General features: G+C 38.3%; 1 protein-coding gene across 1 annotated transcript; it reads left to right on the forward strand.

Annotated features, from left to right (window-relative positions):
- The first annotated feature begins 1419 nt into the window (after nt 1-1419).
- LOC131149813 (receptor-like protein 9DC1) lies at nt 1420-1950 on the forward strand. The gene has a single exon (XM_058100578.1). The coding sequence runs from the start codon at nt 1420-1422 to the stop codon at nt 1948-1950; it is 531 nt and encodes a 176-aa protein (XP_057956561.1).
- Nucleotides 1951-18842: the final 16892 nt, after the last annotated feature.

Here is an 18842-nt window from a genome sequence, read left to right on the forward strand (position 1 = left end):
AAAGAGATTCAGAGAGCTGCTAGATGAGTACTTGTGCCATTATGTCAACGACAACCAGAAGAATGGCGTGCAACTACTTGATGTGGCTCCGTTCTGTGGCAACGCCCAAAGGCGCTCAACAACCAACAAGAGCCCTTTTGAGCTTGTTACAGGCCAGCTGCCGCTGTTACCTCACACAGTGGGCGAGCCATACAGACGAAAGAGTCCCAGGGCGTACATCTTCACCAGTGAAGGGAGACAGAATGCAGAGTTTGCCCAAGCCTATTTGGAGAAAGATTTTGAGCAGATGAAGAAGTGGGCAGAACAGGAGAGAAGACCGCAGTTTCATGTCAACTGCCTCAAACCATCCAACACCAACACCATCGACATGAGCAGAAGTCAGTCAGACAGCGCAGAGTTGAAGACAGTGCAACCTGACAGACATGAAGTTGAAGAGATCCTTGCATATAGAAAGTTCATATCCTCAAGGAAGAAGCGGCAGAAGTTCCTAGTAAAGTGGAAATGCCTTGATGACAAAGAAATCAGCTAGATTTCTGTGGAAGATTTGAAGCCATTCGTGGACAAAGTTGAAGTGTACCTATCGCCAAAAGTCTACAAGGACGTCGACCGCATAAGTGGGGGAGAATGTCACGAGCTAAGCTTGTTCAGGGCATTATGCTTGCCTATGACCGCTTATCTCGTGTGCTTAGGATGGGTTTCCATCATGTAAATACTAGTGTAGGGTTAATTTCTGCTAGTAGAGTCTTTGTAAGCCAAATATGGCAGTATGACTCCTCGGTCACTTTGATGTTTCCTAGTGCTAGGATGATAATTACATATGACTCCTCGGTCACTTTGATGTTTCCTAGTGCCAGGATGATAATTACATAAAAACCTCTTTAGGGGAGGGTGAGTGTTCATCAGTCATTGTAAAACTCACTAGCAATTGTCAACGTGCTTAGCCTACTTGCCTCCCTCGCTAAGTACAACATGTCAACGGAGGATGGTTTAATGAATTACATTTGCTTCAATATTTACTGGAAGCTTATTTATAGAATGGTTATTTTTAATTAATGTAAAGAGTCTAATATTCCATGGGAAAATTATATACAATTGGGATCCCCAGATGCAGCTTTTCAAGTCACAGCTTTTGTAGATAATTAATTATAGTAATTTCTAATATTTGTTTTGGGGGCCAGCCCTACACTTGTGGTTTTTGGTATGCTGTCTGTGCAACACTTCTATCTAAAACATGAATATATGAGTTTGTTTAATACTTTCATTTTTTTAATTATAATTAATCAATAAATTAATTAATTGGGAGTGCAGTGGCTGCCTATAAATAAGTTCCCTGATCTCCTCCATCCATTCTATCACCAATTACCCAATCTTCTTCTTCTTTCTTCTTCTTCTTCTTCTTTATTTCTCCTATTAATGCAGATGGGGTACTGCAGGAGCCTTCAACCATCATCTCTTCTTTATTTCTACTTCCTCCTCCTCTTCACATTCTTCCATTCCCAATTCCCAATCTCCACTTCTTTCTCACCGCTCCTCCCCTTCTCCTCCTCAATTAATTACTCTTCTTCTTCTTCCCCTCCTCTTCCTTTTGGGGCACGCATACTGTGCCCTCAGGATGAGAGTGCTGCTTTGCTCCAATTTACCCGATTGTTTTCCATTGATCCATGTGCTTCTGCAGAATGTGAATCTTCTTTTTTAAAGCATCAGACTTCATACCCAAATACGAGGTCTTGGAAGGAGGGGAGTGATTGCTGCAACTGGGATGGAGTCTCCTGTGATTCGGTCACTGGTCACGTCGTTGGCCTCGACCTTAGCTGCAGCCAGCTTTCTCTCAAGGGTACCGTCTTCCCCAGTCGTAATAGCAACAGCAACAGCCCTCTCTATTCTCCTTCACCATCTCCGCAAACTCAATCTCGCTTACAATTACTTCGATGGATCACAGATCTCACCTGAATTTGGGCACCAAATTACCAGCTTGACCCATCTTAACCTATTCGACTCTGTATTTGTCGGCACATTCCCACCGAACTATCCCCTCCCCCCCTTCCCCCAATGATATCCCTTGCTCCCTTCTCCATGCTTTACTGAGATCTGCCCTCCCAGCTTCACCGGCTCCCTCCCCACTTGCCTGCAATTATTCCAGGGCCAGTAGTCAAGGGTGCCACTTAAAGGGGTGCATATGGCACAACGTCCGGGGCCGGAAAAAGTATTAGGTGCGAGATGCGGCGAGTGCACATGTGAGCGCCAGAATCGAATAAACACAGGTTGGTCTAAGAACGACCGTGGTCATTGATAAGGAGTCAATCAACCGCTTATACAACCCGTCGGACAAATGGGGTGCGAATAATGCAGACTAGACCGAGGTACGGGGACCAAGCCAGGTGTCACGAGATCGGAGTGTGTGAGTGGAATTCAAAATGACATCTGCCCTGAGGTGATTCTTGATGAGGACAAGCAATCCAGCGGTAGCAGTGAGGCACACACGAACCGCTAAGGTGGCTGAATCTGGACTGTGCAGAGAGACCTTGATCGAACGATGGCAAATTGTGCATGCATGGATCGATGGCGTGGTTACATTTAGAGTGTTGGAATTGGTGTAATCCTAAGAGGGGGGTGAATTGAGTTTTAAAAATATTTTCGGTTGATTTAAATGTTTCTCTGATTCACCACATATCATATCTCATTCAATATTAAACGCGTGTATGAAAAAGGATTAAACTAATCGGTTCATGCATACATGCGCATCTCATGCAAATGATCATAAAAATATTTTTTTATACTTATTTTGTAAATGATCAAAGTGAGTAGGGTTGACCATCTCCGTTTTCTATTAAAATATGGTTTAATACTTAAACCATGTGGCATGAGATAAATTCTTTATAATAAACTGGTTGGGATAGTTGTGGTGTATTTAACTGATATGTTGTTGTGATATTTTGTTATTCAGGTAAATCACAATATAACATTGGCAGAACTGAAGAGTTCGTTAAATTGTCCTGAATATACATCGCGATATAACGTTGGCAAGTCTGAGGAGTTCATTATATTGTCATTTATAAAAATGGGGTAAAACGTTGGTAGGTCTAAGGAGTTCGTTTTATTGATTTACTATGAATAAGTCATAGTGAAAGTGTAACAGTGGATGTATGTGGTGAAGTATGTGCTGAGAACGATGGGGAGGGATGCTCGATACGTAAAGGGAACGATGGGGAGGGATGCCCAGAGAACCATGGGAAGCAAAGTATTTGTGCATTATCCTTTGTGGGTGTGAGTAAATGTATGTGAATTAAATGTATTGTGATTGTGGATATGTTATGGTATTACGTGTATGCAAATTTCTGTGGTATGATTGATGATGTATGTGTGAGTACAGTTTATAAGTGCCTTACAATTGTAGTTGATTGACAAACGGTTATGTTTTGTATATACTAAAACTCATGTTAGCCACACACTAATAATAATCTATTTCACCTTACTAAGAAGTGTCTTACCCTATTTTACAACTCATTTTTTCAGGACTTTCTGGTGATCGAGTTTAGCCAGCTCCAAGGCAGGGTTGGATAGTTTAGAATAGTGTGAGTGGTTGTAAGAACTTGAAATATTTAAGTTAGGTTTTAAATTCCTGGTTATGTAATATGGTTGAATGGATACACTCTTTTGGATGCATAGTATAGTACTCTGGTATTTTATTTGAGGATGTTTAATTTTTCCGCTACTTGGATGATATTTATGGTATCAGAGATCTGTGAATGGAATACAAAACACCTCGGGTCCCACTCTCGGGTTCGAGACTCTACAATATTATGAACTCGTAAATGTTAAGATATTAATGAGAAAATAATAAATGAGTATTGTTTTTTTTTTAAAAAAAATTAACTCATATTTGGTAAAGTTTTAAAGGAAAGAACTAAAATAAACATATTATATTTCTTAACGGGTACTTAATAGGTACCCGTTTATAATCCATTTATTAATTAGAAGGGCTTGATTTTGTGATCTACTCATCCATTTATAAATGGGTTAATCTGAACCCAACCTATTTAAGTTCCACTCCTTATCACTTGACTCAAACTTGACCGATTGACCCGTTTTACCATCCTAATACAAAATACTTTTAGTCCAGCCTTAACTTGAATACTTTAAAATTTTTAATGTCCCAATCTATTAGCACATCAAATTAAGTGAAAAGTGAACAGCATATGGAATATAGATATTGTATATTTAATAAAAATTTGAAGTTTTACATTTACTTTAATTGTTTGATCACTTTGTTTTGGTAAGAGGTACGACTTTGTTTATGTTCCTTTTTTTAGAAATCATAAAAAAAATATGATTATTATCAAAAAAGTATTTAACGACATTAAATACTTTACAAGTGTCGTAATAAGAAGGAAAATTATGTTGTTGCTCGTGTGTTCTTGTGAGCCGCCGTCGCCAGACGTAAGCATATGTCGCTCACGTGTTCTTCTGAGCCGCCATCGCTGGATGTAAGCACTCTGTCGCTCACGTGTTCTTGCGAGCCGCTGCCGCCGGACGTCGAGTCATCGAAGGTGGATCTCTGAGCGGCAATAAGGGCAGGGAACTATGCCCTTGCTTCGCTCACGAGTTCTTGCAAGTCTTCGTCGCCAGACGTCGCGTCGTCGAAGTGGATCTCCGAATGGCGATAAGGGTGAAACTGCCTTGCTTTCTGCCCAGACGAAGAAAATGACAACCGGCCATCTGTGGAGAGCCTCTGTCGCCAGTCCCTACGCCAGCGCCACCATCTCCGCTGCGTCGAATGTTCACTTGCGGCTTCGCCGGTGGGCCTTGAACAGCAGTAGCATTCCGTGTCTTCTCCAGCTTCCTAGCAACGGAGTTCGTGTTTTGGCCTCTGGCGTTGGCAGCGATCGGCTCCGGCGTTGTTGCGAGGAGGGTTGGGAAAAAGACGAAGTGGTGACAGCGAATCTACGTGAGAGACATACGTTGACGGCAGATGTAGGTCTACGGGACTGTAGGTTTCGTTTTTTATTTTTTATTTATTATTTTTATTTGCTTTTTGGTGGTCAATATGGAAAACAGGTAATTTATTTTTTTAAACATGACTGATCCATCTTTGGTAGCTGTTACCGGAGGGTTGAGGGGAGGTGTTGATGCTAGTATACGGGAGACAGGGAGTAGTTCGGGAGATGTTAAGGTCGAAAAGGGGGAAGGTTTCACTGGGGGAAAATCGTTTGCGGAAGTCTGGAAGAGGCCAATTCCATCTTCAAAATTCAAAATCCCATTGAGAAAATTGAAACTAATTAATGGGGAATTAGCTTTTGTTTTCTCGGATGTGGAGATGGAAAAGGCTGCAGAGGATCTGAAGTTTGCATTGGTGCTTAAATTTCTTTTTGCAAGGTCATCTATTGATGTCCTGCGGAGGCATATTATCCAATCCTGGGGTCTTTCTGAAGTTCCCATGATAAGTTTCATGGATAACTACCATGTTCTGTTGCATTTAGTAAACGAAAAGGACTACATTCATGCATGGGCACGAGAAGGAAGATGGGTGGCAGGGTGCCAATTTCAGCTTTTTAACTGGTCCGTGAATTTTGATGTTAACAAGGAGCCATTAATCGCACCTCAGTGGATTTTCTTACCAGATCTGCCTTTACATTTATATAGAATGGACTGTTTACAGAGTTTGGCCTCTAGATTTGGTAGATTCTTGGGAACGGAGAATGCCAGGTTATATAAAACATGAGCCACGAGTTCGAGATTATGTGTTGAAGTGGATTTACAGAAGGATCCTGTGGAGGGTTTTCTGTTGGTGGTAAGACAAAAACAGAATTGGCAAAGGGTAATATATGAGACGAGGGGATTCTATTGTAACAAATGTTGTAGGCAAGGTCACACTGAAGTAGTATGCCGGTTTGGAGTTAAGCCTAAGGATGAAAATAAGGTAGGTATGAGGAAGGAGGTAGATGAGATGGTTTGGAAAGAAGTGGGTAGAAAATAGAATATGATAGTTGAAGAGAAAGGTCCTGTTTTGAAGAGTCAAGAACAACGGGTGGAGGAGAAGAAGGATGGAAACGTGAATAATCCGTCGAAAGTGATTGAGAAAAATAAAGAAATTGTGAATGAGGTTAATAATATGGGTACTAAAAAAGTGGAGAAAGTTAATTTGGTAGAGAAGAATAGTGGAGAGAAAGTCAATCGTTGTAAAGACCAGAAGTTAGGGGTGGTAAAGGTGTAGGTAGAACTGGGAGATTGTTCTAAATCTATTCAGGAAATAGGAGTTGTTTATGAAGGGGGGAGGGGAAAAGTTGAAAAGGATAAGGATGGAGAGTTGATTTTAGTGGAGGAGGTGGATGAGAGAGAGGGGGAAGTGGAGGGTGGAGTGTGGAGGGATAATTATGATGTGTTATTTGAGGGAGATTTGGAGGTTTGCATTGATACTCAAAAAGAATATTATTCTGATCTAGGTAATGTGATAGTGGGTGAATCGGAAGGAAGAAATAAAGATGATGGACAAGTGAGAAAGTCTAAGAGGTCTAAGGCAGTACCTCAAAAGTTGAACCTATGATTGACAAAATTATGTTTTGGAATATAAGAGGATTGGACATGTCGAAGAGAAAATTGAAACAAATCGTGAAGGATTAGAAAGTTTCGATTTTGGCAGTCTCAGAACCTTTTCAAGATATAGAAAAGTTTCAAAGGTGGGCGATGTATTTGCAATTTACTAACTTTTGCTCTAATGTAGACGAAGGTGGGAAGATTTGGTTGTTCTGGAAAGATGATGTTCAAGTGGATTGACTGGGTACCTTAAATCAATGTGTGACAGTTTTGTTAATAGATGATAGAGGCTCCCTGTTTCTTACTTTTGTATATGCTAAATGTTACCATATTGAGAGAAGAGATTTATGGGATCAACTTCAGGGGATGTCGAGTGTTGATGTGGCTTGGGTTGTTATGGGAGATTTTAATGTAATTCTATCAGATGAGGAAAGGGTTGGAGGTAAACCTCGCTTGGGTTCGTCTATGGCTGAATTCAACAGTTGTTTTAATAGTTGTGGGTTATTGGACCTCAAATTCGAAGGAAGTCAATTTTCATGGTGTAATGGCCAACAAGGTTTGAGAAGAAGTTGGGCGAAACTAGATAAGACGTTGATTAATAATGTTTTTTTCTATAAAATATGGTGAAGCTAAGACTTCTTTGTTGAAAAGAAATACTTCAGATCATTCTCCTATCTTATTACAGCTGTGTGCGAGTATGGAGAGATATGGACCAGCGCCTTTTAGGTTTTAGAACATGTGGACGTCTCATGGAAATTTTTGGAAATGGTTGAATCATCTTGGAAAGAACACATTGTGGCGGATTCAGGATTGTGTAAATTGGCGGGTAAATTAAAAAGGCTAAAACAAAGGCTTAGGGTGTGGAACAAACAGATTTTCGGTCGTGTTGGTAGTTTTATTTGAAAGTTGGAGGAAAGGGTGGAAAAATATGAGAATTTACTACAGAGAGAATACTCAAAATCAGTTGAAGAAGAGTTCCTTGTTTCTAAGACTAAATTAGAGGTTTGGTATAGAAGGGAAGAGGCTAGATTAACGCAACAAGCAAAGATGAAATGGTTGATAGATGGGGATCAGAATTCAAAGTTTTTCCATGCCGTGATTACGCAAAAAAGGCGAAATTCTTGTGTAAATTCAATGATGCTTCCTAATGGTTCGGTGTTAGAAAATATGCAGATGGTTCATGATGAGGCTGTAAAGTATTTTGAGCAATTCTTGGGGCAAAATAGTTCGGTGCAAAAGTTAAACTTGGAAGATATCATCCATTCGGTAGTTTCTGAGGAGTCTATAGGTCAGCTAAGGGAAGAACCGACTGAGGAGGTGGTTTATAAAGTTGTTTCTTCTATTTCTGTGAATAGTAGCCCGGGATCAGATGGGTTTGGGTCTTCTTTTTATATTACTTGTTGGAAGATTATTAAAAATGATGTGATGGATGCGGTAAGAGAATTCTTCAGAGGTGATATGTTATCTTAGTATTTTTGTTCGTCTTATATAGTGCTTATTCATAAGGTAAAAGATCCTCAGTCTTTGGATAAATTTCGGCCGATAAGCCTTTGTAACGTAATCTATAAAATTTTCTCCAAAATCCTTGTTGGTAAGCTTTCGTTGGTAATGGGTGATTTAATATCTTTAGAACAAGGTGCTTTTGTGAAAAGGAGAAGTATTTTTGAAAATATAACGCTTACTCAAGAAATGAAAAAATTATTACATAGGCAAGTGAGAGGAGGTAATATAATGCTAAAGCTTGATATGAGCAAAGCATATGATCGAGTGGAGTGGCAGGTGGTAGATCAGATTTTTAAGGCTCTTGGTTTTTCAAATTGGTTTTGTAAGTTGATTCAAAATTGTATTTCCACTCCATGGTTTTCTGTCATGATGCATGACACTTATAAAGGTTTCTTCAAGTCAAAAAGGGGTTTGAGGCAAGGAGATCCGTTGTCTTCGTATAATTTTCATCATCATGGAAGAAATTCTTTCTAAATTAATTCAAAAAAAGTTGTTTGAGAAGCAGATTTAACCTTTTGCACATCCGTGTGGTGCACCTATTATATCACATTTAATGTACGCGGATGATGTTATTAATTTTGTTAATGCTGGAAAAAAATATGTTAGTCAGTTAATGGAGGTGATTAAGGAGTATGAAAACTGGATTGGCCAAAAGGTGAATAAAGATAAATCAGTTATTTTTTTCTCAAACAAGTTGGGTGTTCAGAGGAAAGGAGAAATTCTTCAAGAGACTGATTTTATTGAGGGTAAATTTCCTTTTACGTATTTGGGTGTGCCAATAGTGGATGGTAAATTAAAAGGCTGTCATTTTGACCCTTTAATCAAAAAACTCAGTAAGAGTGTTGAGGGCTAGAAAAGTAGACTGTTGTCTCAAGGAGGTCATCTTGTTTTGTTGAGACATGTGCTTTCAAGTATGTCTTTGCATCTGTTAGTTGTTCTAAATGTACCAAAACTGGTGATTAAAAAGATACAAGGTATGTTTGCTTCTTTTTTGGGGGGTTTTAAGGATGGAAAAGAAAAAATGAAATGGAGGGCTTGGAAGAAATTGTGTGCTCCCGTGGAGGAAGGGGGCATTGGAGTAAGGGACATTTCAGAAGTGCAACAGTCTTTGTTCATGAAGTTTGGTTGGCATTTATTAACGCAAAATTCTTTATAGGGTAGATTTTTTGAAGCTAAATATGTGAAAGGTGGACATATTACTCTTTGCAGATCGCATGGATCAGATTCTTCCTTTTGGAGGAAAGTTCTGCAGGGTATGCCTGATCTGTTAAGTAATTCTAAGTGGAAGGTTAGAGAATGAGATGTAAAATTGTGGTATGATAAGTTTCTAGATTCGGGACCTTTGATTGTAGATTGTCCAAATGGTGCACAATCTCATATTAAATTAAAAGATTTAGTTATCAACAATGCATGGGATGTGGAAAATTTGTAGAGGATTCTGGGGTATAGTAAAGCGGATGAAGTGATGGAAAAGGTGGGAAATCTTAAAAATTCTTCGAACATTCTGTTATGACTCCTGGAAAAAGATGGTTGCTTTAATACAAAATATGCATGGGATGTTATCAGAGTCAGAGCTCCAAAATTTAATTGGGCTAAGTGGGTTTGGAACAAATGGTTACCGAAGAAAATTTCTATCTGTATGTGGAAGGTTACTTTTGAGTGCCTAAGTGTTGATGAAAAGGTGAGAAGGGTGGGGGTTTCACTTGTTTCGGCGTATAATTGTTGTGAGATGAGGCAATTAGAAGATTTGAAGCATGTGTTAAATAAGGGAGACCCTGCTTCTGAGGTTTGGAGGAAGGTTTCGGTGGAAGTACGTGTTCCTTTCCTTAGGCAACAAGGTTGGAAAGAAAGAGTCCAAATGTTGTTTAATAGGGTTTCCAGGTTCTCTTAATTGGGTTCTTTGATGGGTTTGATTCCTTATTTAGTAGTTTGGAGGTTGTGGAGAAGGAGATGTGTGGCTAGAATGAGAGGAAAATTAGAGAGTAGTACTGATGTGTGTCTTTCCATTAAGTATTGGGTAGGGGTTTTGAGTAGAAACATGACAGAAATGGTTCAGTTAAAGGATGCTAATTATCAGGTATTGCAGAATCTGGAAGTGCAAATTGTGAATAAAAAAATAAAAATTATGCAAAGTGTGAGATGGCTAAAACTGAGGCAAGAGAGATTGAAACTAAATTTGGATGGGAGCAGCCTGGGGAACCTAGGGCCGGCGGGTGGTGGTGGCATCCTTAAAGACCATATAGGTTCTTTTGTGTTTGGTTTTTCAAAATATTTTGGTTCTTGTTTAAATAATGAAACTGAATTGAGAGCTGTGTTTGAGAGAACAAAGATTTGCAAACATTTGGGTCATACCTGTATCGATATCAAATGTGATTCGAATGTTGTAGTTAATTGGATAAGAGCCAGGAAGTGCTCCTTGTGATATTTGTGGGATTTTTGGGAGCAGCTTATTAGTTTATTGGAGAGAGTGGATTTTTCGATAATCATTCACATAGAGAAGGGAACAAAGTGGCAGATGCCTTGGCTCGACAAGGTGCTATGAGGAGGAATAGTTTGTTTACAAATAGTAGTCAACTCCTTAAAATTAGCAATGGTTTGTATAAATTGGAGAAGATGGGTACGACTTATATGAAGTATGTTTAGCTGATTTGGTTTTAGCTTATGTTTTATGCTGTTTATCTTTTGTTTTGTTTTGTTGCGTGAGATTTGTTTTGTAGGTCCTATTTTGTTTTGTTTTGTTTTATTTGGTCTTGTAATCCAGTTTTGGCTGGATGTTGGTGTTGTTCTTTGGGAGGTTTTTAACGTGTTGTCTTTTGTTATCTCTCATTGCTTGTCATGTAATCACAGTATTCTTCCGCCAAAAGTGAAGGGTTATCAATAAATAAATGGAGGTGCCGCCCTTCTTTTTTTTTTTTTTTTAAAAGTGTCGTAATAAGATGTCAAAAAGAGTTTATGTGTGTATGTGTACATATAAATTTTTTTTTTTCAATCATCGTCTAAATCAAGGCATTGTTTGGTTCTTCATTTGGCTCAAAACTTAAAGTTTGGGCCTATGGTCAAAGAAACACCCATCTATAATGCACAATACAAGGTTAGAACATTTTAGGGGGTGTAGTGTCTTAATAAATAATTAAGTAAATAAAAATTTACTCAGTGTTGTATTATGTACTAAATTTATTTAGTGTTGTATTATGTTCTCAATTGTTTGATATTGTGCTTCAAGTATTTGGATTATTATTGTCCTCCCCTTGTTGTGTTGATAATTTTTTTTGGATTTTTGTGCAAAGATCAAGGAAATAGAATTTTATTAAGAATATGAATATAATAGAGGTCAAATATAAAAACTAAATTTGAGTTTTGGAACATTTTCAAACATTTTCACTATTATTTTTCTTCTTTTTATTGTTTGAAAATTTTAAATGTTATTAGGTGATTATAATAATTTTTAAAAAATATTTCTTTTGTGATAGTAGCATGATTTAATTCTTATTATTTTTTTCTAATTTTTTTAAAAAATATTAAATACAAGATGAGAGATGGGTGCTTGGATTGTGGTGATTTTGTATGTATATATTTTTTTGGATTCGTGAAATATTTTTTTAGGTAGGGAATAATAATATACAAATAAGCAGGTATTTTTTGTCCTCACTAAATTAAGCATGTAACTGATTCTTTATAATTATAGTTAATTAATTGTGTAGGTTAATTAATTAACTATTATGTTGATTTTTCTTTAATGTTTGAATAGAGTATGAGGATTTATCTATTTGTTCATTTTTTTTTTTGCAGTATCAATCTTTTAAAAATTACAGCTTGTTTTCTTAAAGGAAATGAAAATATTAAATAATCCATATTTTTATTTTTATTTTTAACTAAAGGAGGGCGGCACCTCCAATTATTTATTGATATATCCTCACTTTTTACAGAGGAATATCATGGTTGCATGACAATCACTGGGAGATTACAGATAAAAACGACATTAAAGGTCTCCCAAAAACAACACCAACAACCAATCAATATACGACTACAAATCCAATCAAAGCTTAATAAGAAACAAATCTAAGCAAAGCTAACAAAAATAAAAATAATAAAAGAAACTAAAATAAAAAAATCTAAACTGAACCCATAAACAAAATTTTGATTTATAAATCATTAATATTTTATTTTTTAAATTTATATTAAAACAAACTTTCATTTCTAATAGTATTTCATGTAAAAAGAAAATATAATGAACAATAAGCTTTTTTTCTTCCTTATTCTTCTTTTCTAAATAAAAATTCATGATCCAAATGAAAAATGTTTAGTTCATGGGTCATCTTTTAGACAAAAAAAAAACTGAGGTTGATCTTTAATTCTTTTGCCTTTTTTTTTTTCCTATAAATCCAAATCCGTCCACTCACAAAGATGTGAAATATTCGATCCGTGACACGTATATCGGATGTGTAGTTAGATAAAGAAAGGGATGATTCAGCCCCCAGGGTGTAGCTCAGTTGGCAGGGCGAATCTTGTGGAGTGCCGCTTGACGGTTAGCAGAAATGCCTCCCGGGTTCGATTCCTGCGGTGGGCTCCTGAATTTACCCTCCTCGTGGTGATGTGGGGTCATCTCCACGGGGCGTGGGATTAGTCACGACCGGTGCGGACCATAAAACAGACGTTGATGGGCGTGGACACCCGGCAATATTCGAAAAAAAAAAAAAAAAAAAAAGGATGATTCAATTCGGTTTTTTGAGCTAGCATGGAAAAAAGAATTTTAATACTTCTAGACAGAATAATATTTGGTGAAAGTCCAATAATGCAGCAGGGCCTCCTTCCTCACATTTTCCACCTCTTCAATTTCTTGTGTTCCATTGAACCATTTTCCACAAAATCTGCCCATCAAATACCACAGAAAAGTCCCAATAAACAGGTTGGGCACTTGTTTACAATTACTTTTAGGTTGTTTTAAAATAATTTTTTAATGTAAAAGTAAAGTCAATTTTGTTGAAATATTAAATAAAAATTAAAATAAATAAATTGTATTTTTAAATGGGTGCTTAACGGATGCTTGTTTATTAAACGGACGAATTTAGATTTATACGTATAAAATCTTTTTTTTTTTTTGACAAACTAAGTAAGGAAATCATATATATATATATATATATATATATATATATCTTATTACCACCCTATAGCCATTTATATCAAGCACATAATTCATGATTAAGATATAACTAATTCATAATTGTAACTAATTAAAGCGCACAAGGTCACCCTCTTGTTTTTGATGTTTTAGACTCAATGAGTCATAACCCCTTCCTTGGGCCAAAGGAGTGAATGAAGACTCAAGTCTTCCATACATGGGGTCTCCAAAAATAACTTCAAGTCTTCAAATAATTTTAGAGTATGCATATGAAATATGTGCTCATCTCTACTATTCTTTGAGAAAAGTGCCTAACATAAAATTATCACCTAATGAACAATTAGAAAATTTATATTTTTTTAATAAAAAAATGAAATCACAATTCCCCAGTTTTCTTTCTTTTCCACAATCGATGACCTCGACTATGGGCCTATTTGTATCAAGGATTTTGGTTGAGAAAAAGGAAAGGGGAAAAAAAACTCAATTTTCATTATACTTTCCCTCTATATCAAATATTTCTAGAAATGAAAATTTATTTTAAAATCATTAAAGATTAAGAAAAATCAAATGTAAATGATTCGTAAAGTTATATTCTTATTCATTTGTTTGATATATTTTTTATTTTCTTTCTTACTTTCCTTGATAACCAAACATGAAAAAGTGAATTCCTTCATATTTTCCTTTCCTTACCTTAAGATTTTCTAAATTTCAAACAGGCCTATGTGTTTGAAAGTTTCAATATTGAATTTTGGATCACAAAATCACCAAATTGAATTAAATCTAATGAATAAAATTTATATTCTTAAATACAACCTAAATTACATTAAGATTGGTATTGACATCACAACCACTATTCTGCCATATATATATACATTAAGATGTGGGGTAAAGAGATTGCACCTAATGTCTCAACAATAGTTTAGCAATAATTAAACATATTTTTTTTAAGATCAACCATTTTGTGGTTCAAAAATTTTCAACCTTGCCCAAACTTGAAGTTTAGGTTTGAAAATTCCATTTCCTTGACCCATAAAAAAGGGTGAGAATTGACAATTTGACGCCACCTCATGGAATGTAGACAAAAACAGTCTTATGGCATTACACCAAAAGGTGGAAACACCATACATGTTTTAACCAAACCACATCGTCCATTACATTGGTCTTCAAAAATTTTTAGTTGGCCACATCTCGAAAAGCTTTGTTGTTGCTAATGAAATAGAAGTATTAGTGAATCATTAACACACTGTGTCTAGGTAGTGAGAAAAATTCATACGTGGTGAGTTATAACTTTATAGACGACAACAAAATCTCATCCGTTTTGAGAACTCCTACCAATTCTTTTAGCATATTAGTATCCTAATTCTCAGACTCCTAGCAGTCATGAATCTTTAACTTAGGATCGCAACAGTGTAGTCGCAATTGATAATTGATGTTCATGTCTTTGCATATAATACTATTTATGATATATATACTTTCCATTTTAGCAAATTATTTACTTTTCCTTTTTTTCCATTTCTCTTATGTATATATACCCTTGTAATCCTTGTATTGAAGGTGAATCAATAGTGAAAAATTATTCTTTCTCCAATTTTAACATGGTATCAGAGCAAACCTAAATTTTTTTCTCTCTTTCTTGCCTTGCCGCCCTACCCCCACTGTTGTTGGTCTGTCTCTCTTTGCCATTGTCCTCGTTGTCCTGCTACTGCCACACCCTTGCCGCAACCTTGCTGCCGCCGCACACATCCAACAAGTTCCGCAGATTCCAGCGTCAAAGACCACACTCCGACCGTTCCAACATATCTCAGTCATGGCTCCTCGACGTCTTCTCCGGCGTTCGCACGGCTGTTTCGCCATCTCTCAGTATCCCTGCTGGTTTCTCCCTCAGCTCCCGTACTCTATCCCTCAATTTTTTTAACAATCATTCTAGCAGTTCCCGAAACCAGAACCATCCCCTGTTCTGCTATACAGCAGCCTCCGTCCTTCATTCCGACGAGCTACCAAGGCCCTCTGCTCCACAGCTGCACCCTCTGCCCCGACCACCAGTGGCCACACCCATCATAGCTGCTGTGGCTATTTGTTGTGCTACACATCCAGCACTCGAGACAAACCCTTTTGTTCAAGACCATTGCAGCTTCCCTGCTCCAACCTTCACGGCTTTCCCACACGAGCATAGCAGTCGCACGCAGCAAAAGAGCAAACACCAACCCCTGTGAGCTCCTCCTCCCAGACAGGCTGAACCCAGCAAGCCGTCAGCAACCCTTCTTCACAGCTAGCTCACCTCTAGCCTTCACGTCACTACAACATCGTCACCCCAGCCGTCAGAAAATCGATTCCTCGACAACCAGCTACTCCAGTAGTCTTCTCCGACCATCCCGTATTAGTTTAGTTCTTCAGCATTTTTTCGATTGACCATCTTTGATTTTTGCTCTCCTTAGTGGTCTTAACACTTTGACGGAACCTTCGGCTTCTCTGATTAAACTTCGATGATTATCAAATTGAAGGTTTATAGTTTTGGTTGTTGCAACATTCGGATCCGAGCCAATTCAGCAGTTTGATTCCTTTGAATTGATCTGACATTATGGAAGCATTTGGTTTTTCAATGGCGGCAAATATTGTCACAGGTTCTTCAACCTCTTCTGGGATTGCAATCCCTCGTCTCACCAGCAAACAATGTCGTCGACTCTTGGATCCTTTATCACCCTTAAACACCAACTCTGCTAATTTTACTGGTAACCTTGCCTCTTGTCATTTTTCTTCGTTTTCTAACACTGAATGGATTGTTGATTCAAGTGCCTCCGATCACATGACTTCCAATTTTTCTTCTCTTGATAATATTTAGCTTCTCCATCAGCCATGCCCCATTAAGCTTCCAAATGGTGACATTGTTCCAGTAACTCATACGGGCACTATGTGATTTTCTCCTGATTTCTCTCTTTCTAGTGTTCTTTATGTGCCTTCATTTAAATTAACTTATTATCCATCAGAAAACTTACCACAGATCTCAATTGCGTTACTCTATTTTTTCCCACTTTTTGTGTCTTTCAGGATCTATCAACGAGGAGGCTGATTGGGACATGTGAAGTACACGATGGGCATTACCACTATAAACCCCCTTCCGCCTCAGTTTTCCACTCTCAACATATTTCTGACACCAGTCAATGTCTTGATCACCCTTCCATTTCATGTATGCCGAAAACTTTAAATACTTTTTCTCCTTGTTGGCCTTATGATGTTTGTGCTAGAGCAAAGCACACTCGTTTACCTTTTTCCTTAAATATACAGAAGAGCACATTTTGTTTTAATCGAATTTATTTTGATATATGGGGTGGTTATCCTACCGCTTCACTCTCTGGTGCACATTACTTTTTAACAATTGTGGATGACTACTCACGTGCTACATGGGTCTATCTTATGCGCATGAAATCTGATACTTTCACTTGTCGTAAAAATTTTTGCGCATGGTCAAAAATCATTTCAATTGCACTGTTAAGCATGTACACACTGATAATGGTCGAAAATTTCTATCCACCCTGCTTCAAACCTTTTTCCATGATTAAGTCATTTTTCACGAGCACACATATGTGGATACACCACAGCAAAATGGTGTTGCCGAGCGTAAACATCGTCATCTTCTTAATGTGGCTCAGTGTTTATGTTTTCAAGCCAATCTTCCTATTTCCTTTTGTGGCGAATGCATTCTAACAGCTACCTATTTAATTAATCGTACTCCTTCACCTAGACTCAATCATAAGTCCCCTTATGAACTTTTTTTTCAAAAACCCCCTTTGTATACACACTTGCGAGTGTTTGGGTGCTTGTGCTATGCCCAAACTACTCGCCAACATCGCGATAAATTTTCTCCTCATGCTCTTCGATGTGTTTTCTTAGGTTATCCTACTCATCATAAGGCTTATCGTGTCTACGATCTTGAAAACAAAAAAATTTTCATCTCCCGTGATGTCACTTTTGAAGAAAATGTTTTTCCTTATCATCTCGTCTCTCCAACTCCCACATCTTCTCTAGTCCTTCCTCTTCCTATTCCTGATATACATCCTTCCTACACTTTACCTTCTCCACCACCCACGCCTAACCCTAGCCCCTCCTCTCTCTCTCCTTCTCCCTTGGTCCCCTCCTCGACACCCCCACCCTCCACCCCCTTCCCCTCCGCCCCCTCTGCCTCCCTCTTCATGGCCCAAACGAGCTGTCACACATCCCTCTCACTTAGTTGATCATAGTTGCCCTACTTTACCAAAGTCCTCCACGACTTCACAGGTTTCAAGACGTCCCTCGAGTACGGTTCATTGTCTCTCCTCTTTTTTATCTTACCATCGTTTCTCTACACCACATTTGGTTTTTCTTTCTGTTATGTCCCAAAATCCCGAACCCACCTCATATTCTCAGGCTGTTCTACACTCCCATTGGCGTGATACCATGACCTCTGAATTCCAAGCCTTAGAAACCAATACTACATCGGTTCTTCAACCCCTTTCCCTTGGAAAAAAAAAACCAATTGGCTGTAAATGGGTGTTCAAAACAAAACTCCACGCTGATGGATCCATAGAGCGACACAAAGCTTGCTTGATGACCAAGGGCTACACTCAGGTAGAAGGTTTGGATTATCATGATACTTTTGCTCCTGTTGCTAAACTCGTTACTGTTAGGTGTGTTCTTGCAGTGGCGGCCGCTCGAAATTGGCATCTCCTTCAATTGGACGTCAACAACGCTTTTCTCCATGATGACCTCGATAAAGAGGTTTATATGATAGCCCCCCCCCCCCCAAGTTATTGCAAACAGGGGAAGACTCGTGTTTGTCGTCTTCAGAAATCCCTTTATGGCCTCAAGCAAACTTCTCGCAATTGGTTCTCTAAATTATCTTCTGTTTTACTTGTTGCGGGTTTCACCCAATCTCAGGCCGATCACTCTCTTTTCACCCGCTCTCGGGGTTAGTATTTTCTTCTGATACTCATTCTCATGGCAGGAAATAATCTCTCCGCTATTAGCACTTCAAAGTCATGCTTGCTCAAAAATTCAAACTCAAGGATCTTGGCAAATTGAAATATTTCCTTGGCCTCGAAGTTACTGGCTCTCCCACCGGCATTTTTCTCAATCAACGCAAATATGCTTTTGACATTCTCACTAATAGCGGTTATCTAGGTGCTCGTCCTGCCCACTTTCCCATGAAACAAAATCTGAAGCTTAATAATACTGATGGTGCTCTCCTCTCCGATCCAAGCTCGTTTCGATGCCTCGTTGGACGTTTGATCTATTTCACCATCACTCGTCCCGACCTTGTCCTTCCAGTCAACATTCTCAGTCAATTTATGCACCAGCCTAGACAACCGCATTATGATGCTGTTGTACGTGTTCTTCGATACATTAAGGCATCTCCAGGTCAAGGCTTATTTTTTCCTACTACCAACACTCTTCAAGTCTCAATTTATTCTGATTCGGATTAGGCTAGTTGTCCCCTCACTCGCCGCTCCACCACTGGTTTTTTCATTCAGTTGGGCACTAGTCCCATTTCCTGGCGCACTAAGAAACAAACTACCGTCTCTTGCTCGTCTGCCGAAACTGAGTACTGGGCACTTGCTTCTACTACCTGTGAACTTACACGGCTCAAAACTCTTTTACATGATCTTGGCGTACCGCATTCTCAGCCTATGCTCTTATATTGTGACAACTAAGCGGC

Source organism: Malania oleifera, chromosome 1, assembly GCF_029873635.1.
Source record: "Malania oleifera isolate guangnan ecotype guangnan chromosome 1, ASM2987363v1, whole genome shotgun sequence".
Lineage (NCBI taxonomy): Eukaryota > Viridiplantae > Streptophyta > Magnoliopsida > Santalales > Ximeniaceae > Malania > Malania oleifera.

Coding starts and splice junctions, on each gene's coding strand:
- LOC131149813 (XM_058100578.1), top strand. CDS start 1,420: ATGGGGTACTGCAGGAGCCTTCAACCATCATCTCTTCTTTATTTCTAC.